The sequence below is a fragment of the Typopeltis vanoorti genome, chromosome 6 (genome assembly GCF_054136105.1).
Source record: "Typopeltis vanoorti isolate ZY-2024b chromosome 6, IOZ_Tvanoo_1.0, whole genome shotgun sequence".
Classification (NCBI taxonomy): Eukaryota; Metazoa; Arthropoda; class Arachnida; order Uropygi; family Thelyphonidae; genus Typopeltis; species Typopeltis vanoorti.
Window position 1 is genome coordinate 22,171,832 of NC_143554.1, and position 25,840 is coordinate 22,197,671.

The 25,840-nt window shown below is 35.9% G+C and overlaps 1 protein-coding gene across 1 annotated transcript in view; it reads right to left on the minus strand.

The window, feature by feature from the left end:
• Nucleotides 1–309: 309 nt before the first annotated feature.
• Nucleotides 310–25,840, minus strand: part of LOC150105334 (tyrosine decarboxylase-like) — a 311,867-nt gene continuing 286,336 nt past the window's right edge. Inside the window, exons 14-15 of the mRNA XM_090393931.1 lie at nucleotides 13,529–13,714; nucleotides 310–525 (exon numbers count right to left, since the gene is read on the minus strand). Of these exons, the coding sequence (XP_090250057.1) occupies nucleotides 310–525; nucleotides 13,529–13,714 (402 nt within the window). The remainder of the gene's footprint in view (nucleotides 526–13,528; nucleotides 13,715–25,840) is intronic.

Below are 25,840 nucleotides of genomic sequence, written 5' to 3' on the forward strand. Positions count from 1 at the left end.
AGTATAGTTCAGTTACAACTTTACAGTGCTTTAAAAATATAACTGCCTCAGATCCAACAGATTTCGCTTATACTTTGTATACATTTATGGCTAACTATTTTATTATACAACAATATATTCAACTCAATGGTATCATTTCTGTTGGAAGATTAAAATATTTGGACAAAAAGAATAAATAACTTATTGCAAAGAAACACTACTTGATAATAAATTTCAAGTAGTATTAACATTCCCAATTTAACACAATAATAAATTTTGAAGACAATATATTACAGTTCACAATGCTTGTTAATGATCGTATTGGGTAAACTAGAGGACTGGAGTAATAACACCAACTTCACTATCAGATACTGGATCACTTGTATGTCTTCTGCTACCAGTAAAAGACATAGCTCGAATGATTTTTGGATTGTAAAGTTTTGGATCTGACACCATCCGCACAAAGAAGCTGCGTTTATATTTGAGACTATGATTCCTTTTGCGTTCCAGGAGGAATACCTCATCCACTTCTTCAACATTCTCTTTGTTCTCTTTATCCTCTTCTTCCTCCTCCTCCTCTTCCTCCTCTTCTTCCTCCTCCTCTTCTTCCTACAAGGAATTATGACTGCTTTTAGCTGAACTGTTAATAGATGATTATTTGGCTTCTACACTAACAGCTTCAAATCCTTTTTTTTTTTTTTTTTTATCAGTAAGTTATTTTTATTAACTTCATTTAGGCTATAGAAAGTTAGAAAGTATATCTTGCTATCAAATTAAAATGTACTATTCTGAAATAAATATTTAACTTTATTAGTCACTGCAAATCTAGTTTGAGACAGCATGAGAGTAAAGCTCTAGAAATTTCAAAAAACTTTGACAGTGGGCCTGATTTAATTCTTGCAAGTTTGATGCTAATTAGAGATGATTTTTAAAGCACCATGTAATCAAAACAAAGAAAAAAAAAATTTGTTCTTTTAAATTTATATGGAAAGACATTCAAGCATGTTATATCAGTTTTTTTGTGGTTTGCAAACATCTGAAAGGAATAGAACTGTTACAATGATAGAAATAGAGCATCTTAACTATATGGATTCAGGATTGCAATCAGCAATGTATTCCCTTTAGCAAAACAGCCATTCAGACAAAAGCTTTAAATTTGTTTATAAGAGAGTGAAAAAAAAAATTATGAAGTAGAAGAAACATGTAATGCAGTGTGTTGGTTGGTTGGTTTGATTTAAAAATTGAGTTCAGCTGCATAATGTTAAAATTACTGGTGAGGCGTCCAGTGGTGGAGATACACTGATCGACAAATATTTAATGTATAAAATATATTTCCAGTTTATTCTGGAAAAGGATGCCTTCCAGAACTTTCATTTCTAAGAAAGTAAAAACAGTTCAGTTTATGCTGCTAAAATATTTCAAAGACAAAATGTTTATGTCAGTGAAAGCTTACCTTCAGGAATGATATTTTGATTTTTTTTTCCCCTCTCTCTATCACTACACTAACCATTTTTAACAAAAAATTTAAATTAAGTATATTCTTTTTATCCTTTACTGTAATATTTCATAATATATATATAAAAACTTATGTTCAAACTGTTTCACTGTCATTTCTGTTAAGCTGGAATCAATTACCATATTTCACATATATTTATAAGTTCAAATAGCATGATCACTTCATGGGATTCATTATCAACACTAATTGCGACCTATATTTATAAGTTCAAATAGCATGATCACTTCATGGGATTCATTATCAACACTAATTGCGACCTACTTGTACAAGTTGAAAGAAGTGGGCTTTACATTATGAGATGCAAAGGGTAAACTTTACATGCAGCTTAATCTCCTGAAAGTAATTAATGTGCATTTGTTCAACAATGCAAACAGGTATATAATGTCTTGTTGAGTTATTTTTCTGGACTGGAAAGTATAACTAGATCAGATCCAAAATATAGTAATAATATGGTATATTGATACAAGTATAATGATACACCACTTGTATAAAGTTAAATGTAATATACATTTTAAAAATGATAATCATGCAACTAGATGGATTTAAGATCATTCTTGGAAAGAATTATGAGTGTGTGTGTGGGGGAGATTAGCTAATCGGGCCAATGTAAATTTAAGGAAGTTTTTCTGCTATGCGGTAATGGTAAGATTTAACAATGACACACATAATGAGCAATTTATCAGGATGTTGCAAGTAGTGTACTTGTATATAGAGGCTGTTAACTCAAATGCCTCAGCATCCTAGAATGCAATGCACTTTTTGGATGTGTATGCTATGCATTATGTGACAGATCACTACCCAGACCAGTCTTGACCTTTGAGGTCTCAACAGTGAGAACCAGATTCAGAAAGATACCAAGATTAAATCACTGCAGAAATTACATTTCCTGTATACAAGTAGAAAAATGCTCTATAACTTTACTATATAGCAAATACTCTGGATCAAATAGTTATAGAAAGCTTTAGTGCTGTGTTATAAAGTACATTATAAATGACAAATTATCTTGTTTTAATCCTTTGCTTACACAAATTAAAAGTTTCCATGTGAAGCATTTTATGACTAGTCTACATGTATATAGAGGCTTTTGATTTCACATCAATTGTCACAGTGTTAAATTCTGAATGAAGAGAATTATAAATTATTAATACTTCATTCAGGATTTAACATAATCTATCATTCCCTGAGCTAAGTTTGCTCATCAGATAAATAGTGAATTAATTACTTACTGTTGTTTATTCCATAGTTATAAAATAATTATATATTCTAATAGTTCTTAGTTGTTTATCCTGTACTATTTCCTTGTAGAGTATGTATATATTATGTAAACTGTGCATGGTAACTCTGAATTTAATCTGCCAGAGTAGTACATTTTGGGCGCTAGTTGTTATGCTGTGTTAACAAAGCCAACGTGAACCGGTTTTTGGCGGGAAGAAGAAAGAAGATTGCAGGGAGTTAGAACAGGGCTGAAGGAACAGGGGAGCTCTCTGGTTTTTCACTTAACTTTTAGGCTTTTGTTCATATCCAGATTCCTAATTCCTCATTCAATAATAGTAAAGGACGTAAGGAAAGGCAAGGATTGCCTAGAAAGCCTGAAGGATCGTCAATATAGAGGAAAAAGCCTTGTGTTCTCGAACCGGTCGAGCCATTACGATAAACCAGGATTCTATCGTACTGGTGTGACCAAAAGGAGAAAGCTAGAATCAAGCAAGGAAGTATCTCTCAGGATCTGTGATAATAAGCTAAGTAAATCAACTGTCCCGGTAAGAAAATCCTTTCTAAGTCTTTCGTGAATATACCAAAAGAAAGAAGGAAAGTGCATTGCTATGATGACAATTCGTGTTTGAAAGTGTGATTAAGTGAGCATTGTTCTATGAGAACGTGATATAAGCTAAAATTGACTTTTCAAGAATGATAGGACTTTAAGATTTCTTGGTGTGTGATTAAAGATTTGTGCATGCAATTTGTGAATGACTAAGCAGAGTCTATATTTAAAGCATTTGAATAAATAATCATAAGAATTTTACTAAAAGCCTTTTTCAATAAGAGGGGTAGAAGCCTATGTATATGAAAATGACCGTGCTACAAGTGCTCTACTGTAAAGTTATTGTTTTAATGTGAACTTGTTTATTTCATAATCACATTACTTTCATTTGAAATATGATCAATTAATGTAATTTCTTGTGATAGTAATAATAAATTTAGTTTAATCCTTTATCCAAGTGTGTGCAAACAAAGTTTGCGCCTGAAAGTATCTTCAGGACTCGGGTAAAGTGGTACAGCACCGGGCAACTCCTTGCAAAGGTGGAGCAAGCTACCAACACTTCTATCTCAGTATCTACCATAATGCAAAACATCTCCTTGCAGATATGTAGAATGTTATGCATTAAGGGAAGGGCCACTACCCAGACTAGTTTCGACCTTTATTGAGGTCTCTTCAGTGGGAGCCAGGCCCAAGTGGAGATACCAAGGCAGAATCATTAACAAGGTCATCTCCTCCTATTTGCTTCTGCCTTGGTATCTCCACTTGGGCCTGGCTCCCACTGAAGAGACCTCAATAAAGGTCGAAACTAGTCTGCATTAAGGGCCCTTCCCTTAATGCATAACATTATACATATCCGCAAGGAGATGTGTTTTACATTATCGGAGATACTGAGATAGAAGTATTGGTAGCTTGCTCCACCTTTGCAAGGAGTTGCCCGTTGGTGTACCACTTTACCCCAGTCCTGAAGATACTTTCAGGTGCAAACTTTGTTTGCACACACACTTTGATAAAGGATTAAACTAAATTTATTATAGTCTGACAAGTGAAAAATAAACTTTCAACATCTTGTGATAGTGTATTAAATGTTTCTTATTTAATCTATATCTTGTGATTGCCTGATTTATTTCATTGCACCGCTCATTTAATAGTTCGAATCTAAGTGGGAACCCTAATTAATGAGAAGATAATGAAAGGCTAGGCAAACATGACTGTTGTAAGACAAGAATAATTTTAAAAAGAAAGTTTTGGCCTGAGTTAAATTATTGTAACATCATACTTGCTGATGACTCATTCTACAACATTAATCACTTAATTATGAACACAGAGTGGCACAGTCTAAAATAAATATTGTGTTCATAAGTGGAGTCGGTCAACAGCCAGTACACACAACGGAGAAGAAAGTCGACGCAACAACAGTATTGCATAATGCAAACCACGATGGTGGTACACCATTTTTCTACTTGTATATAACAAATGAGTTCTGCGTTGATATAATCTTGGTATTTTTCTGGGTCTGACTACCAATGATGAGACCTCAATAGAGATTGAAACTGGTCTGGGTAGTGAACCTTCCCATAGCACATGGCAAATACATGTCCTAAAGGACATAAATTTGCATTATGGGACATTGAGGCCATTGATGTATTCTATATACAAGTAGATTATGTTATGAAGATACTTCACATGCAAATTTTGTTTTGCATACACTTAGGTAAAGGATTAAAATGAATATAATTTGCTATTTATAACATACAGTAGCACCCACCTTTCACTGTCTCCCTTTTCACCCCTTTCAAATATAACCATGATCCTTTACACTCACCACATGGTTCACTCTCTTGTTGATCCTTCACACACTTCTCTCAATCAGCTTGCAAGAACCAAAATATCGAAAGGTAAGCTTTTGTTCATTTTACTGTAATTTTGTACCTAGTGCATGTTATTTATCTTGCATGCATTAGCAAGTGCCATGTATAATGTATTATTTACATTTTTCAGTGGCCAAAATGCATTTGCAAGCTAAATAAAAGCTAGGTTCCACTTTTCACTGGTGTTCTGGTCCATAACCTGACAAATAAGTGGGGAACATCTGTACTTCATAATCCAGTAGTAAAACTTTCTACAGTTGACTACTGTTTTTGAACATGACCCACTAGTGTTTTCTGCTGCTTTCTCTCTTATTCCATATAAATTTATTCAACTGGCGTTCTATCAACACTAGTATTCCATTTATTATCTGAGTCTTCTACCAGTAATCCTAAATGTGTCAGTTGCATAACTTTGAATTAATTAAAAAAATTATTCTAAGTCAAGGGAAAAACTGAAGCACACAAAATCAACTACAAATATACAAAAGGTTGAGCCACATATTGGCCAGCACCATTGAAGAAACAACTGTCACACAAATTTACTTTTCTGCATCAACTCAGTTTGATATAATGATCAACTTATTCATTTCACTAAAAAAGGTGCATAAATAGCTGAAACGTACTACACATGTTCTGCAAGTTCACTATCAAAAATGCAAGTTTCTACTTCCCTGCACATTTTCTTTTTTTTTTTTAATATATATATATATATATATATTGCTGTTTGCAAGCACAAATTGGCTGCAACAATGTGACTACTTATCACTTTTGAGGACTTCTAGCAGATTTAAGAACATGTTATTTTCTTAAATAACAGTGTTAGAAAGAACTCTAGAAAGATAAGTGCTAGTTTGAATAATAATTGGCCATATTTCATGAATTTTAGGGGTTGTATTATTTATTTTTGATAACTAAAAGTGTGCCTGCATGATTTATTAGTTGAAATTGCCTTTCAACTAATAAAGGATTTCTACTAATCCTTTATTAGTTGAAATACACCTCTCACACTAAGGTGGAGTGTAAGAGGTGTATTTGTGGAGAGGGAGAGAGAGCGTGAGCACGAGAAAGTATGGACTTGTGTGATATATTATTAGACCATGAGGCAAAGAATGTGAAACTGACAGAAAAGACAGAAGATAGTGTACATGAAAGAAACAGAAATGAAATGAAAGCTAGAAAAACTGAGGAAGTGAAGAATGCAAGGATGTGGGAGCAAAAGAAATTATGAATGGGAAAACGCAAGTAGGGTATGACAGAACAAGAGGTAGCGAGACTGTGGGAGTGACAGAGAGTGAAATTGTTGGAATGCAAGATTTAATGAAACAGTTATTGGAAATCAGTAATATGAGGAGTGGTGTTAGACATCTAATGGAAACTAATAAGTGTGCAAGAAAACAGAATGAAAGAAAAAAAAAAGAGGTGACAAGTGATTACAGGATAGCAGTGTATGGAGGCTCCATAAGGAGACTAGTTACTGAAAGAGTCCAGAAGGTCTGCTATCCAGGTAGGAGATTGAGTAGGATAATTAAGGCAATGGACATGAGGAAGAAACAAGCAAGAGTTAGTTGTAATTGTGGGGACAAATATCAGGAGGCTATTGAGAAGAGCGAAAGATAACAGTGTAGTTGGAAAGGTTGTCAGTGTGTTGCTGAGGTATGATGATGACTTGCGACAGAGTGCCAAAATCATGAATGGTATGCTGGCAGAGCTGTGTGAAGAGGAGTACAGTTTGTGGATGTATGGCATGTGTTTGAGGTAAGAATGAAATTATACAGGCATGGATGGGTTACATTTGAATGGTTTTGGAGTGAGTGTGCTGGATGGAAGGAAGTACAGTGCATGATGCATGCAAGAGATCAGAAGAAAGAGATGAAGGGAAAAATCAAGACAGTGGTATTGAAAATATAGAAATGCTTGGCCGTGGAAACAGCAGTAGTGTGAGAGATGAAGAGGGAACAGGGTGGACAGGAAGCCATGGCATAGGGAGAGCGCATATTGAAAGTGGTAGTGAATGTGTGTATGAACATGGAGTATATTGTGATGTGGGTGGGGAAGTTGAGACTGAGCAGATACTTGTGGTAAATGGTGATTGGGCAGGTGTCGTGGGGAAATAACAACCAACAAGTGGCTTGGATAAGACTGGTTATAGACCTAAAAATGAACTGCTGTGTTTGTTTACAAATGCGAGAAGTATCAGAAATAATGGAAATGAAACTGTTTGTTATTGAGTTTATTCGCCCCAAAATCATTAGAATAATTAAAAATGTTTGAATGAAGATGATATCGTAACAGGAATAGAAACGGAAAGATAAAGTATTTTTCGCAAGGATAGAAAGGGCAAGAAGGGAAGGGGAGTGCTGCTGATGGTAGCAGAGATATTAAGTTCATATAAGGTAGACAATGGTTATGAGGCAGTGTGGTATAACGTGGAGGTTGAGAGGAGACGTTTAGTTAGATGTTGCTATGGACCTAGCAATCTGGAGGGTGGTAATAAAGAAATGTATAAACAACTTGGATTAGTGAGCAAAGGAAGGGTAATTATTATAATTAAGGGAGACCTCCAGGGAGGCAGGGACTCATTGAGGGAAGCCACATACTTATTCTTGAATTCATTCACACTGCTTTCACTCTCAACATCCAATGGCAGTCCATTCCAATCACACACCACTCTATGAGAGAAAAATCTAGTCCTCATGCACTTTCTTTGTGGCATAAGTTTCTAAGTCTCAATCATATCACCCCTCTTTCTCCTGTTTACAGTCTACAAATTCTCAACCTGTCTTCATAATCAGTATTCCACAATCCTGATATCATTTTTAACACTTTCCTTTGCACTCTCTCTCCCATATATTAGAACACAATAGAAACCAGGAGACCAGATCTGTGCACAATAGTCCAAGTGAGGTCTTATCAAGGCCTTGTAAAGAGGCAAATTGACATCCTTATCTTTACATGTGAATGTTCATTTCAGCATTGCAGTTATCTTTTGAGTTGCATTGAAATCTTTGCTAAATACCCTGAACTTCAACTTCTTAACACTCCAAGATATCTAAGCCTGATCAATTTCTTCTAGCATAATCCCACCAATATAATATGGCATTGGATATCTAATCATGCCAAAGTGAATGACTTTACATTTACTAACATCCATTTTCCCATGCCCACGATTCCAGCCTATTCAAATCATTCTGCAAGTACTGCATATCAGCAGCATTCCTGATTACCCTGCTTATCTTTGCATCATCAGCAAATAGCTGTATATCGCTTGTCAAATCCTTACCAATATCATTAACATATAGATTAAATAACAGTGGACCAAGCACTGATCCTTGTGGTACACCACTGTTACCTTAAATCTTGCAGACTCGCATCTCCCATAATATAATTTTTGATATCTGTCAGCCATCCTATAATCTATGCTAATATTCTATAATCCAAACCCATGTTCTCCAATTTATGCAACAGTCTACCAGTCTGTCAAAAGCCTTAGCAAAATCCAAAAGTATCATGCTGGATCCATTCCCCTTGTCTAGTTCAATGGTAACATTGTCATAGAATGTAAGCAAGTCGCTAAAACATGATCTTCCCTTAGTAAACCCATGTTGCTCATTGCAAAGTAGAGATTCAATGTCAACCCATTTTTGAATGCAAGCCATAACTAATTTTTCCAAAATCTTCACCAGCACTCCTGAAATACTAGGTCAACATTTGGATACATCGGTCTTTGCACCACCTTTGTGCAATGGAATTACCATACATTCTTTCCATTCCTGCAGAATCTTCCCTGTTCTGAGACTTATTAAACAGCATGGTCAAAGGAATGGCCAGTTCAGCTGAACGCTCTTTTAGCACACATGCTTATATGGCAACTGTCCCTATTGCTGAATTCTTCTTCAGTTCCAATACCTCATCCTCATACACCTGAGTTTCTTCATCCATTGAAGAGGTAGCAGTGAACTCAATGTTGCATACACCATTGAGTTCACTCAATGGTGTATGCAACATTGCTTGCTTACAGTATTGTTTGCTGTAAACACCTTTTAGCAAACAAAAATGTTTGCTAAAAGGTGTTTACAGCTTTTAGCAAAATTGGCATTCGTTAGCTGAACAACCTCTTCTGCATCTCACACCATCCGCATTCAGTACAGTTATTCTTTCTTATTCATTCTTTCTTTTACTTGCAGCATATCAAGAATTCTTTTTGGTTGTTTTTAGTTTCTTTTCATACTCAAATTTTGCTTTCTGTACAACAGTCGTGACTATTCTAGCCTGCTACTTATAATTTTTATAACAGACATCATCCTCATGCACACGGTATTCCTTCCACATCATCCTTCTCTTACGAATCTCTTGCTTAATAAGATTAAGCATCCATTTGACTACTACCTATGAACTCTCAGGACACACTCTGATATCGCATCATTTAAGTATTGTTTAAATGCTTCCCATGCAGTGTCAATATTCTTCCCATCCAGCAACTGATCCCATTCCACTGAAATCAGTATACTCTTCAGTTGGTCATAATTTACTTCTTTGTAGTTCAGCATGTAACCTTTTCCAAGTGGAATATTCATAAACTTAGTCACTTCCCATCGAGTAGGAAATTTGTATATGGGGGTACAGTATCCCTAACGAGAAAGGCCACTAGTGGTGTACCGAAAGGGTTCAGTTTTGGGACCACTGTTGTTCAATTTGTATATTAATGATATTGGGATCGGTTTATCTAGTGATATGCAGCTGTTTGCAGATGATGCAAAACTTGGGATGTTATGGCCTTATGAGAGGACTTTAAAGGATTGCATGAATGGGCAGGTAAATGGAACTTTTTGTTCATAAGAAGTCAAATATTGGGTTTAATAGGTTGGAAATTTTGATACAAACCATTAGCCTACTAGTTTCGCCACGTTAACTGGTGGCTTTTTCTGGGCCAGATAAATCTACACATAACAGCTTAAAAACAAAAATGAGCTTAAGTTAGGAATTAATACATAATTGAAAGATGAAAAAATATCAAATTCATAGGAACGGTTACACAAACAAGTTTTTCCAACACTAACCACAACATTGAATGTGATAAAAGTACTATGCCATACACAGAAGAGGACTACAGCTCCTACAACATAAAAAGAAGCTACAGTAGTTATCCACTCACAAGGCACCCTGAACAGAAACCAAGAGATGATCCTTTGTGATATCTGGAAATTACTCATAAGATCTCTCAACACAGAGTCCAACTTCACAGCCAATTATAGGATGCACCTGCTTAACAATGACTGACCAAGTGCTAACATCGATGCTCCACACGTTTGTGTAATGGTTCCTATGAATTTGATATTTTTTCATCTTTCAATTATGTATTAATTCCTAACTTCAGCTCGTTTTTGTTTTTAAGCTGTTATGTGTAGATTTATCTGGCCCAGAAGAAGCCACCTGTTAATGTGACGAAGCTAGTGGGCTAATAGTTTGTATCAAAATCTCAGATCACTTAAACCCAATTTTTATGACATCTTATGTAGTATATAGTGGTCGAAAAAACATTCATCAGGAACTTTTAGTTCTATGTTGCAAAGTGTATGGTTTTGATGGGATGCAAAGTATACACTTGGTGGGGAAACTTTAAAGGAAGTAAAGGTGGAAGAGGATCGGAAATTCAGGGGCCACATTGCACACGTGAAGATGTCATATTGGTTACTGGCACTGATGTGGAAGACCCTGATATGCAGAAATAGACGTTATAATAAGGCCTTGAAATAATGTGCACAGATATTTGGTCACCATGTTTTTTTCATGGTAATGAAGATATTTTGGAAAGGGTTCAGAGAAGATTCACAAAGGTGGTTAGTGGTCTCTGGAATGTGGAGTATGAGGATAGATTGAGAGAATGTAAGTTTGCAGCTTCGTGCATAGGAGAAAGAGGGGGAGGGATATGATTGAGACATAAGCTGGTCAGGAGTTATGTTGACAAGAAAGATTTTTCAGAGGAGGGGGAATAGAACAAGAAGCCATTGCTGGAAACTGTATAAGGAGGGTGTGAGCAGAGGAGCAGGTGTTTTTTGCATGGAGAGTGGAATGCATTGCCTGAGTGTGTTGTGAATGTAGACACATTGAATCTATTTAAAGCATGGTTGGATTAGCATTGTGTGCTCAGTGTGTACCTCTCATGATGAGTCCAACTCCATGGAGGTTAAATGTTAAGAATAACAACAAACACAATGGCTTGTAAGGTATGGAAATCTAACTCCTCCTTGGATTTTTTGCAGTGGATGCGTTGCAAAAATTGCTATATGGGTCTCCCTTTGCAAGTTGTATGAACATGATTATCAAGGATGTGATAACTACTTTTTTTTGGAGAGTGATGAATAAGCAGAATGGATTACCGTTATGTGATTGGGAGTAGATAAGTAAATCAGTTTTTTTATTTTATGTTGGGCCCATATACAAGAGGTTGGCTGGTCAACCTGTAGTACTTTAGTACCATATATGGGTAGTAGGATGGAAAAGGAGAAGCTTGTTGACATTCGATTTAAAAGCCTGTATGTTGTATTCCTTTGGAAATAGAGGGAAGACTGTTCCACAGTATAGCAGTAGCAGGGAAGGAGGAGGAGGAAAAGATACTTGTTCTATGGGTTTCAAGGTGTACTGTGAAATGATGTTGGGAGGCAGCTGTATGTGTTCCAATGGACTTAGTACAGAGTGGGGGAATTATTGATGCTGTTTCAGATGAATATTTTCCATGGAAATATTAATAGAATACACAAATTGCAGATACTAAACATCTATGTGAAAAGTGGGGGGAGTGAGTTGGTAAGAGATGGATCATTTATCAGCCTAATTGATCTCTGTATTGAGTCAAGCATTTTGAGGGAGCTTTTAGGAGCCTTACTCCAAATGTGAGAACAGTATTCCATAGCTGGGTGGATTTGTGATTTGTATAAGTTTAACAGCTGTTTTGAGGTGAAGTAACGTCTTGAGCGAAAGAGGAAGCCTAGTTTTTTGGAAGCTGAGGATGCAATGGTTGTGATGTGTTTATGCCAGGAGAGGCCCGATGTCAAGGTAATTTCGGAAAATGGTTCTTTTTTGTGGGAAATAAGACAGAACTGGGTTTTACTAGCATTGAAGTTGACAAGGTTATCTGAGCCCCATTGGAGGATGGCTTGGAAGTCCAAATTAAGGGAAGTTGTGGTTGATGTTCTGTGGGTTGAAGTGAGTTGTGTAGGGTAAGGTTTATCAAATGAAAGGGAGGAGTGCAATGTGCTGTTCATCTGCAAAACTGTGTACTAGAGGTCAACTGAAGTAGGTCATTGATATACAAAAGGAAGAGGGTCAGTGAGAGAACAGTTAATGTCTGACTCTGTGCAACCGTGGCAAATATGTTGGCACTAAAACAATATCTTAGAGTAAAATATCAGCACATCAGTTTTCATCTAGTTAAATGAATGCGTTCAACAACACTGAACAAAAAAACCACTTCTGCATAAAGCAGTTGTGACCATAACCTTTACACTTGATGCAATATAACTTAGTTTTTCATTTTCTATAACAATACATAAATGATCTTTCACAATAAAAAATTAAAAATGTAAATAAATTGCAATTACATTAAACAATTTTAAGTTAGAAATACTGAATAAAAGAGTAATATATGGATCAGTTGTGATCACTGCATCTCTATTAACTACTGAATTGCACTCAGAATACTTCTAGTGCCATCTCCTATCAGAGTCTGACCACCTTGGCAAATTTGCACTTGGCTCTCAGAATAACAGAGAATCAAATTGTTAGGTGACGAAGTTTTTTGCAATATTACATGCCAACTAAGATGATGGTATATAACATTACTGCACTTCTAATTAGAAGCCTAAAATGATATGAAAAAACCTATTTTAGTCTCTGCGGAGTATGGTTTGCTGACTTATTTAACTCTTGGCTCATCAAATACTGACATGCTATAGGTTCTTCTTCATCTTCCACCTATATGTTAGGCTTAATGACCTGTCATGACTAAGCAACTTACATTATAACAAACTCAATTAACACTGGTAGGGTGTTTAATCCTACTGAAATAGTCTGCTATGTGTTAGTTGTATGTATTCTAAGACCAGTTTATTTTGCATGCTAAACTGCCACCCCCTCAGATGAAAAGCACTTATAAAAAGGTCCTTTGCACTGTGATGGGATTCAAACCGAGATCTTTGCAATCAGAACTTTTTTTTTTTTATGGGGGAAGGAGTCTCAACCTTTTGTTTGTGAAATTTCCATGTATAATACATAACTTATTGTGAGTGGAAATATTTCATGTGAATGGCCATTCTTTAAAAAAACGCAAAATTTCCTTAAACTGAAATAGTTATCAAAAATTCATATTACCTTAGCTGCTTCCTTGTTGCTGTCCATCTTAATAATATCTATGAGATCCGTTGTGAACTGTGAAATAACTTCCCATGCATGTGTAATATCATCATCTGTTGCATGCTGTGCACAAACACAAAATCTGATAACATATCTGTCATTAAGAGAAGCTGGTACCATGTGAAGTTTTCCCGAAGCATTGATAAGAGATAGTAGCCTTTGATTAAGACTGTTTGTACCCTAATTAAGACAATGAAATAACATACATAATGAAGAAACAAGTGGTTATTTTCAGAATAATTAGTGCAGACCACCATTCTGTAAAAATGGAATTTCTTTATTAAATTTGTGATATTTAACGATTAAGCAACAAAGAATGTATTATTTTATATAGATAACATCTAATATTAATGAGAAGTGCTCCTCCCTGTAACCTCCAAGAAACCAAGGCTGAAAATAAAGAAATAGCTGAAAGAAATGCATCTATCACAATTTTGGAGACACAGATGTGAAGATTTCAGAGATTAGTGACTAATATTGATAAGATTATGAAATACTTCTTAACAGGAGTGTTAATTACAAATTTGTTGACAGGCAAGGGAGGGGTGGATGGATGCGATAGTAATATAATAGTTATCAATGGTGATTTTTTTTTTATTATTGACATCAATATTTAATAATATTTATTAACAACAGTTAATAAATATTAAATTAAAAAAATCATTCAAAAACATCACCAAGCCATGCCTTTGTCATTTGAACAGTAAATATTACCATGCTTCTATTTTCAAAATCCCATTGACACCACACACACGTTGAAAATGTAACTATGGTTAAGTCATAAATTTAAGTCTGCTTTTGATTTTTGCAAGATGTTGCACTCTCTCTCTCTCTCTCTCTCTTAGCAACCTTCCCAATCCCCTCCCCATGTATTTATATGCATTAGAAGCTGATATATATACACACACAATTCACCACTCAAAGAATTAGACTCATTCAGTTTCTGCATTCCGCTCTCATCAACCACTCTCCATGCAAAGAACCTACTCTTCAATTCATTGCTCACTCTCTATCTGATATCAAGGCGCATTACATAAGGAAACCATTATCTCTCTGCTTCTGCACGTGACGCCTCCATCATTGCCATAATCCACAGCAATGTGATCCCTAAACTTATGTTTGCCGACCATCACTCCCAGATCTCTCATCTCTTCAACATTCTTCAAAATTTCTCCATTAATTGAATATTCTGCATTCCATCCTTGCCTACCAAATTGTAAGACTTCACATGTTACAACATTAAACAGAGCTCTATTCTCTTGCCTCTCAGTTTTTGTGGGAAATAAGACAGAAATGGGTTTACTAGAATTGAAGAGAATCTAATGAGATCCTCTTATAGGGTCACAACAGCTACTCAGCTCTTCATTGTTCTTCCCACCTTTGTATCATCTACCAACAGCTGCATATATCTCCAGTTAAGTCAGCCTGCCCATACACAGCCAACTGATACCTATCTAACAGCCAGTCAACTATCGAACTCACTGGTCACTTATCCAATTTCATCCATTTTATTGTTACCAGCTCATGTTGCAATCTAGCAAAGACCTCTAAAAAATTCAAGCATATTACTATATACGGTGGTGCCTTGGTTAACAACGGCCTCAGATAACGACGTACTTGGTTAACGACGAGTGGCTGTAAAAAAAAATCTCTTGGTTAACGACACAGGCTTTGGTTAACGACTCTCGATTATGTGAACCTCTATCCGATCTAAAAAACTGGAATTTTCCGATTGCACTCAGCCACGTACGGGAAGACATTGTCGAATAGAGAACAGCCACACGGCATAGCTGTGAAGCTCAGATATGTTTGACCCATCATAGCCAGCAGTTTACGTTTTTATGTGTTGGTTCATATAGACAATAAATCGGTGGGTGCGTATCACTGTTCGTTTGCCATCAAAAGGCAAAATCAAATCTCATCTGTATAATAATCGTTGCATCTATAAGCTGCTAATCAGTGTATGTTACGGTAAGTGCTGTATCTAATATAGTCACAAGCAAAATACACTAAATCAAAAATTGCAGGTTTCGAATTTAACTGTTAACTTTTTGAAATAAAAGTTTTTTTTTTTTTTTGAACTTTTACTTTTATTTTCAGGTGACGATATGTTCTTTGTATCCCTTGTCTTAGTGTTGTACAATTTGTAATAATACCGTATTTTGCACATCTTTTTTTTTATATAGAGTGAATTTTTTTACCGTGTGACAAAATGGGTCCTAAAAAGAAAGCTAGTGAGGGGAAAAAAAACAGAAAAATTTTCTCTATTGAACAGAAGAAAGAAATAATAGCAAAACATCATGAAGGTGTGAAAGTTATGCAGCTAGCTCGAATATATGAAACCAGTCATTCTACAATATCAACCATTTGGCTAAGGAAGAACTTATGGTAGCTAAGGTTGCAAAGGGAACTTCAAGGTTGAATGTTAGAGTGCTTCTTTTTGAGCAAATGGAAAATCTATTCCTAATTTGGATCAAAGAAAGAGAAATGGCAGGCGATACTACATCTCAAAATGCAATCTGCCAGAAAGCTAAACAAATTTATCAAGATTTGAAAAAGAAGACTTCGGGATCAAGTTCTGAAGTAGATAATGATGATTTCAAAAGGTAGCAGAGGTTGGTTTGACAACTTTAACAAAAGAACAGGAATTCATAGTGTGGTTAGACACGGAGAGGCAGCTAGTGCTGGCAAAGCAGCAGCAGATAAATTTGTCAATAGCTTTACAAAAATTATAGAAGGAGAATACCCACCTCAACAAGTCTTCAATTGTGATGAGACTGGGTTATTTTGGAAGAAAATGCCCAACAGGACATTTATCACAAAAGAAGAAAAAACACTTCCTGGGCATAAACCAATGAATGATAGGTTAACATTGCTTTTAGCAGCAAATGCAAGTGGAGACTTCACGGTAAAACCAATGTTAATCTACCACTCAGAGAATCCCCAAGCATTCAAAAAGTTCAGTGTCTCTAAATCCAATCTCGGTGTTTTGTGGAAGTCTAACAGCAAAGCCTGGGTCACAAGAATAGAATTTAGAGAATGGATTCGCGAAGTGTTTGGACCACCTGTCAAAGCCTATCTTGAGCAAAACAATCTCCCTGTAAAAGCCATTTTAACCTTAGATAACACACCTGGCCATCCAAAGGGCATACAAGAAGAGCTGCCAGAGGAATTAGATTTTATCAAAGTGATTTTTCTTCCTCCCAAGACTACATCTCTGATTCAACCTATGGATCAGCTGATAATTACAAATTTTAAAAAACATTACACAAGGGCACTTTTTACCAGGTGCTTTGAAATGTGTGAGGCTACCAACATAATCATAAGAAAATTTTTGGAAGGAAGAATTCAACATTGTCATAGCAATTAGGCTAATTGTAAAGACTTGGCAAGAAGTATCAATGAAATTTCTCAAAGCAGCATGGAGGAAACTGTGTCCTTCCTTTGGTAATGAAGAAACTTCAGATGAAGGACACAAATTGGTTAAGGATATTGTGGCAACTGCTCATGATCTTAACTTGAAGTAGAGGAAGAAGATGTTGAAGAATTATTGGAGATGCATGACCGAGAATTTACTACTGACAAGCTAAAAGAACTTTTCAAGCAGCAATGTGAAGAAAAGGAAATGGAAATTTCATTTGAAGATGAGGATGGAGAGAAAGAACAAATTACGACTGCTGAAATCAAAAATGTTTTGGCAAAGTGAGAGGAAGTTCAAAATGTTGCTATGAAATGGAATCCAAACAAATCTGAGGTTATCAGAACTGCAGATGTATTTAATGAAAAGTCCATGCAGTTTTTCAGAAACATTTTAAAAAAGAGAGAAGCAAACAACCCTAGACATGTTTTTTTTACAGGTCCATTTGTCAAAAACTCCGAAGTGAGCCCAATTGTCCTTCTGGTGAAGATTGATAATTAAAAACTGTTTTCATGAACAATTCATTTTATTAATGTTAATTTTTTTGTAGCAAATACATATACTGTATAATAAATAAATGATATTTACCATATTTTATGACCTTTTAAATGAGTTTTATCTGCATTTTTAATATGTACTATGGTTGTGGGGAGGAGCCGAAACAAATTAATCTATTTTCAATTAAATCTTATGGGGAATCGCGCCTTAGATAATAATGGTTTTGGTTAATGATGGTAATCCTGGAACGGATTACCGTCGTTAAGCAAGGCACCCCTGTATATGCATCTTTCTTATGCAGTGAATTTGTCACTTTGTTGTAATATGTAAGATTGCAAAAACATGACCTTTCCTTAGTAAATTTTAAAAAAATGTTGACAATCAAAGAATACTACTATTATCTATGTTGAATGCGGAATTTTATTCCTCACCAACAGGGAAAGAGGACTTGTGTTAGCCCAGCTAACGCTTTCAGAATCAAAAATGCAACACATTTATATGTTATATTTGAACTAAAATATAAAATACCAAACCCTTTTCTGCATAAGTAGCATATTCAACAAATAGCACTATATAGCAGATGAAAACATGCTTTTATAACCCACGTTATACACTTGTCTGAGATTACATGAAGCAAGAAGTTTGAGAGAGAGTAGCGTGTGTACATGTGCACCCAATGCTATTGGTGCAATAGCATGATGCAGTTCATGCCAAATAGCTCGTCCTGGAGAAGAGCCTTACAATGCAGTAACTGCATCAAGTGTTCATCATTGTGACTGTGTCTACAACTGTTACTGCAACGGAAAATGAAATTCTGTGAGAAGAATGTGGTGCATAATGGAAAATCTATTAAGCAATTAATTTTCTTAATAAATGATTGCACTAATTACAAATAGAAACATGCAGACACATTAGAAGCTAACACTTTGGTAAAGGCTGCTCAGCAACTTGTTTAGCACCATAACTGCAAGCCCAGACTGGCCTGCAATTTGTAGTCTCAGCCTTATCAGCCCCCCCCCCCCCCTTCTATTGAATGGATGCAGAAGAAAGTTTAGTATATGACAAGAAGGAAGAGAATAAAGGGTCATCCTTGGTATCTGTGTAACACTGCAGTCAGCAAGGAAATGAGTACTACATTTTTTATTTATTTATTTTTTAATGGAGAGTGGGGAAGTGGAATGGGTTTCAAGCACAAATGCTTTATCAGTGAATGAGTTTAAGAAGTACAATGCAAATTAAACTGAGTTTCTCCAGTCCAACTTTTGTGAAAGTTTCTTTTCACCAACATACAATTGCATTGATAGAATTCATTCACCCCAAAATTGGTGGAATAAGTGAGACCTGGTTGGATGAGGTATATAGAGGGAAGGATATGTTTTTCATGAAGACAGAGTAGAAGAGGTGGGGGGGGGAGTGTTGTTTATGGTAACAGAAGAGTTATATCCATCCAAGGTAGAGATGCAAGGAGCAACTGGTAGCAGTTGTTTTGAAGCACGGCTATCAAGTAGAGGTGAACATGAAATGTTTGGCTGGATGTTGTTGTATGATAATATGAAGGACAGTAAGAAGGAAACGTACAGGCAAATTGATCTGGCTAATAAGAGAAGGGTGATCATCATCATTATGAGATATTTTAATTATGGTAATGAAGAGACAGCATTTGGGGACAAAATCTTGAGTTTTTGAGAGAGATAAAAAAAACTACTTCAGGCAGTATGTAACAGAAGGTGTACACAGGGATTGTGGGTCTTGGATTTGATAATCACAGAGCATGATCTTCCTCTAGTTGATGAAAATAACCATTAAGTGATTAGTTGAGTAGTGATCAGCCATTAGGATTTCTGTGGAAGAGATATATGTGAAACTACAAGGGAAGAGATTATGACAAACATGATAAAGAGATTATGATAAAACATGATATAGCTTGCATCTATATCATGAAATGAGGAATTGGATGGAAAGAAAATCAATGCTATTTTGGGATCCTGCTCAGAATCTGGCAGAGGCAATGTCAGAATGCATTCCAAAGGTCAGGATATTAAGTAAGGTAGGTGTGAAATGAATGAATAAAGAGGTAATGATACAATTTTGGAAGAAGGCAGCACAATAGTGGTAATAGTCAGTCGCATGAGAAGCACAAAGAGCAGGTGAGAGTGACTTGCTTGGTAAGGGAAGCAAAGAAGTGGAGTATAAGTAGAAGTTAAATAATCAGGCAAAAATCTTAGATTTCTTTCAATACTTGATCAACAGAAGAAAGAATTATTTTTGGGAGGATGATATTGGTTAGTAAAAATAGTAGAATGATAACTACTGAGGAGGATATAGTTGAGATGTTAAATGATTAATTCAGAGGTATTTCATCCTCATAAATGTAACATCACACAGAACATGAAAGCAATGAGAACAGAGGATGAGCTACTGATTGTGAGTGAATAGCAGGTATATAAGGAATTGAGTAAACTTTATGTCAAAACGGCTATAGGACTTGATGGTAGAACATGTGCCTGGAGGGAATGCTCCAGAGAATTAACAACTTAGACATACCTGTATAACTCTTTTCACTCCTTTGGAACTTCTAATTAACAACTTCAGATCTAAGATTTGGTCTCAAAGATTTGATCTAAAAATACCATGAATATAAGAATCTTCCCAATATGAGACCAAAGCAATGCACTGTTGTACTCTACTTTCTAAGGGTGGTGATAAAACCCGAGCTTCAAATTATATGTCAATCTGTTTATCCAGAGTTGTGGTCAGTGTTTGAGAGGACTAAGATTCAAAATTGGTTAATAGCACTATTCTTTTATGTACAGCATGGGTTTGCTAAAGGAAGATAATCTTTTAGCAGTCTACTTATTATAGCAAGATGACAAAATGCATTGGAGAAGGGAGGGGGGGGGGAATATTCAGGAAGTTGGGATACAAAGTAAAAGACTAGTGAGGAAGTCAGAGATTGTGGAAAAGATGAAAAATCTGGTAGTGATGGTGAATAGGAATAATTTGTTAAAATTGTGAGGGAAGCACACCAGATTATGGCAATGATGCAGAGGACACTGACATGCAGAAGTAAATATATCATGTTTCTATTGTATCACACTGCATATGGATTACTATGCACAGATTTAGTCACCTATGCATTTTTGAAAATTATGGAGACAACTACCGTGTTTGAATAAAAACTTTAGTTTAATATAATTGTCTCCATAATTTTCAAAAATGCATTCAGATCACCGTGTAAGCTTAAAAGAAAGGATTTAGTCTTCAAAAAGATAGAGATGTTGGAAAGGAATAATTCCACAGAGTATGGAATGTTCAGTATGAAGACAGATTAAAGGAGTGCAATTTGCTGAGTGAGTAGATAGGATGTGGTGAGGGAGAACAAGAGGCAATCCCTTGAAGTTGCATAAGATTTTGAGCAAGGAGGATAGGAGAGAGTAGATGTGACATGGAGTGGCGAGTGAAATATATTGTGTGGCGAGTGCAGAGACAGTGAAGGAATTTAAGTCATGTTATGTGTAAAAACTCCATGATTAGTCAAACTCTATGAAGATGAAATTTCTAATAATTTGTAACTGACTTTTCCAACTGTAATCTAGCAAAAAGATGACAAGACATTTACTATCAGCTTATGGCAGTAATTCAAGGATATTTCCTTCAGATTATTTTCTATATCATTCATGCACAAACTGAATAGCAATGGTCCTAATACAGAGCCCTGTACATATGCCACTAGGTCCTTTTCAAGGTATACTGTGATGCTGTTTGTCCTCTATTTTATCTTCAGATCACAATTTAGTGTTGATTGGATATGTCAAATATTCAGTTCTGCTGTGGTATTCAGCCACCCAAAGCAGAAAAACCCCTGTTACATGTGTAATAGGGATAAATACACTGAATCGTGAAAATGTTTCCCAGTTATCTTCCATAAACCTATACCAAGGAATGTTACATTTGCTATAAGTGCTTTATTCAGTAGTGTCTTGTTTTTAGTTTAGTTTATATTTATAAACTTACAAGTTTATAAAATATAGTAATTACTGTTTATCCAAACACTTCAGGAAGGCAATTTGCCGTTCTGATAATTGAAGTGTCAGATAACTGATTCTTTTTTTTTTTTTTTTTTTTTTTTTAATGTTGGGCCCCATACACAGGAGGTTGATTGGTCAACCTATAGTACATTAGTACTGTGTATGGGTTGGGAAAGGAGGAATTTGTTTACATTTGATTTGAATGGCTTTAAATTGTATTCGTTGGGAAACACAGCAGGTGGGAGACTGTTCCACAGTGCAGTAGTTGCAGGGATGAAGGAAGAGGAAAAGAAAGTTGTTCTGTTTGTCTCTAGGTTTACTGTGAAGGGATGTTGTGCAGCAGCTGCATGTGTTCCAATGAGCTTAGTACTGAGCGGGGGAATTGTTGATGTTATTTCAGATGAGCATTTCCCATGGAAATATTTGTAGAATATAGTTACTGCAGAGACCAAACGTCTGTGTGAAAGTGGGGGGAGAGAGTTGGTAAGAGATGGATCATTGATAAGTCTAATTGCCCTCCTTTGTATTGAATCGAGCATTTTGAGAGAGCTTTTAGGGGCCCCACCTAAAAGTGTGGGAGCAGTATTCAATTCAATAGTTGGGTGGATTTGTGACTTGTATAATGTTAGTAGCTGTTCAGGGATGAAGCAACATCTTGAGCGGAAGAGAAATCCTAGTTTTTTTTGAGGCTGAGGACGCAATGTTTAAGATATGTGATATGTTTGTGCCAGGAGAGGTTTGATGTAAGGGTCATTCCAAAGAGCGAGATCTCAGGCTGTCTGGAGATTTGGGCATCGTCGAAAAGGATACTGGGAAAAAGTTGTTCTTTTTTTTTATGGGAAGTAGTACAGAACTGGGTTTTGTTGGCATTGAAATTTATGAGGTTATCTGAACCCATTGTAGGATGGCTTGGAGATCGGAGTTGAGAGTGGTGGTGGTGGTTGATGTTATGTAGGATGAGGCGAGTTGTTTATGGTAAGGCTTATCAAATGCAAGCGAGGAGTGTAGTGTGCTGTCATCTGCAAAACTGTGTATTGGGTTGGAGGTCAATTGCAGTAGGTCATTGATGTATAGCAGGAACAGGGTTGGTGAGAGGAGAACCTTGTGGGACCCCAGCATTAATTGAGTGGTGCAAGGATAGGAGCCATCCACCATCACACACAGTGTGCGTCCAGACGGAAAACTAGCGATCCACCTACAGAAGTCCTGGGTCAGACTGAATGATGGTAGTTTGCCTGGTAGGCCTTTGTGCCAGACCCGGTCAAAGACTTTGGAGATATCTAGTGCAACCACTTGAGATTCGCCAAACCTCTCCATAGCATTTGTCCAGAGATGGGTGACGTTATGTGAGTAGATCTCCTATTGGTCGGCAGTGGTGGAATCCATACTGGCGGTCATTTATTTGGTGAATGTCTTCAAGATAGTGTAGAAGGTGTGAATTGTTGATTTTTTTCATTACCTTTGACAGGACTGAGGTAAGCGAGATAGAGCAGTAATTGGGATCAGTTCTGGAGCACAATTTTTCAGAACAATTGGGGGAATGTCATCGGGATCAGGAGACTTTTTTTGTGTCTAATTGAGACAGTATTTTTCTGATTTCATCCTGGCAAAAGGATATAGGAAGCATTGTATGTTGGGTGTCTGGAATGGTTGTTCATTGACAAGTTCATTGGGATGTAAGAGTCAGTTAACTGAAGAGTTGTTTTGAAGGTCAAATAAATGATAGATTACCATATTTGGAAATTTTACAATTTATGTGAAGATTCAAATTTTAAAATATGCAAACAGCAAACATCTGAGTAGTGTAGGGGGAAAAAATCATATACAGCATCTATGATTAATCATAAAAAAACAAGCATAAATATGTAAGACAAAACAGTGAAACAAATATCAAACTGGAATATAAGAACAAGTAAACAATTAGAATCTAAAGTAAGATCTACAAAATGTTATATGACATTATGACAAATGCACAAAATCTTTGCATTACACCAATACTGAAGTGATGATTGCTTCGAATAACACACCATATTCAGTCTTTCAAAATTAGTAAACATCCTCCACAGTACAATTTGCCTGAAAAAATATTTTATATTAAAAATAATTCCAGATATTTAACACCTATTAGTTGTAACTATTAAAATCATAGTTGCAGATGCTAGATATCTTTCTCTTACATTTGATATATGGACCTGACTTGCCAGGATACAAAAAAAAGTTTCATTAGGTTTACAGGGCTTAACACAAAATTTGAATATAATCATATAGTTTTAAACTGTCGGCATTTCCTGGAAGTCAAGTTATACAAGTGATAAGATTGAAGGAAGGAAGGTTTTCCACTGTATTACAAATGCTTGATATAAACATTTCAGTACATTCATGTTGTTGTCAAGGGGTGTAATGATACTGAATTGTAAGCTTTCCATGTTGTATTTACACACTGCAGTTAGCAATAACATACTATTAATACACATATCGATATCAAATTTAATAGTGCATAGAAAAATAGGAAATTTTAACCATTCATCCACTGCATGTTCAAAACTGAAAAAAAAAAAGTATTCAAATAATGAAATGTCAACTATATAAAATTAGTTCAAGATTGGAACTACTTTTTGTGCTTCAACAAAAACAGAAAAAACATTAACCATCTGTGCAATTTAAAATTCACTAAACTCAAATCGGTGGTCTTTAATGGAACCACTGCCAACTTTATTGGAGCTTTCAAAGAAATTACCAGAACAGTTATATTAACTGAAAATATACTATCTAATAACAAAGATTAGAAACTCTTTTTTTAAATAAGAAAAATTTGAAGAAATTAACAGAAGATTTGATACTTTATTTGAAAATAATTATATTACTTCTGCAATATTAGTCCAAGGTTTAAGTTAGCATTGAGAAATTTGGATCCTAATTAAAAAAATATCAAGTGATGAAATTGGGATTTTCAGTGTTTCCTGGAAAAAGGCTACTTCTGCTTTCTTCATAAATATTTCCAGCTTCTTAAACATTTCTGCTGTATATGCTAATAGCTGGCATCAAAAGAAATTCCTATTATTTCACTCAAAATGGACAATGTGATTTACCATTCTTGCAACCACAGTAATGGATCATCAGTTCTGTTTAACAATAGTTTATTAAAATATAATGTCATGATTAATGTGTTTTAACTTGATATTTTAATATTACCATTTTTTTATTAATGTTTTTCTGCAGGAAAACATAAATGGTAATAATGATTTTCTTCAGGAACCTTTCCTGTTGCAAGACATTCATCGAATATCCAAGTTAGTGGCACAGTTAGTTTTCACAGCACATTTTCTCAAAATACATGGTGAAATTCAATCTAATTCCTCATGCCTTACTGAATATTTAGTATTCCTTTCTCAGTATTCAGAATACATCCTCTGCATTCACTTCTAACACTCTACCAGTCCCTACCCTTCTAGGAATAAAGCCTGCTGTACAAGAATGGAACACTAATAAAGCGATCTGGGTTAGTCCCGAGCGGGTGGAAAGAGGGGAAAATAGTTCCACTGCATAAAGGTGGTTCCAAGACTGCTGTAGTAAATTACCGACCGATTAGCATATCAGGAATCATTGTCAAGGTCTTAGAGAAAATAGTCAAGAGGAAAATACAAGATTGGATAGAAGAAAATGGGATACTGTATCGGGGACAGCATGGTTTTGTGAAGGGTAGGTCATGCCTCAGTAACTTGCTCACGTATTATAACACAGTGACGGCTGAACTGGATAAGGGTAATGGGTTTACGGTGATTCTACTGGACCTTGCCAAGGCCTTTGACAGGATTCCACATGGAATTCTAATCAGTAAATTGCAGCATATGGGAATGGACATAGGGTTGGTGAGATGGATAGGAGGGTGGTTGACGGAGAGATATCAGAGAGTGGTTTACTCGGGAGTAGAGTCCACAAGACGGCCTGTGACTAGTGGTGTGCCACAAGGATCTGTTCTTGGACCACTGCTGTTTAATTTGTTCATAAATGATATAGGAAATGATCTGAGAGGAACAGTTCATTTGTTTGCGGATGATGCGAAGTTGGGTAGGGCAATAGTGAATGCAGATGACGTCAAAATTTTGCAGGATGATTTGGATAGATTGGAGGTCTGGGCTAAGGAGAATGGATGTCAGTTTAATGTGGCAAAATGTAAGGTTATGCATTTTGGGGTGAAAAGATTGGCGGCAGTTTACTGCATTGGTGGAACCGTGCTCCAGGAAATTGATGAGGCACGAGATTTAGGAGTGTTGGTAGATAAGGAATTGAAATTTAGGGGACACATTGCAAAAGTGACCAAAACAGCTCATCAAATCACTTGGTTGCTGAAGAATACGATGA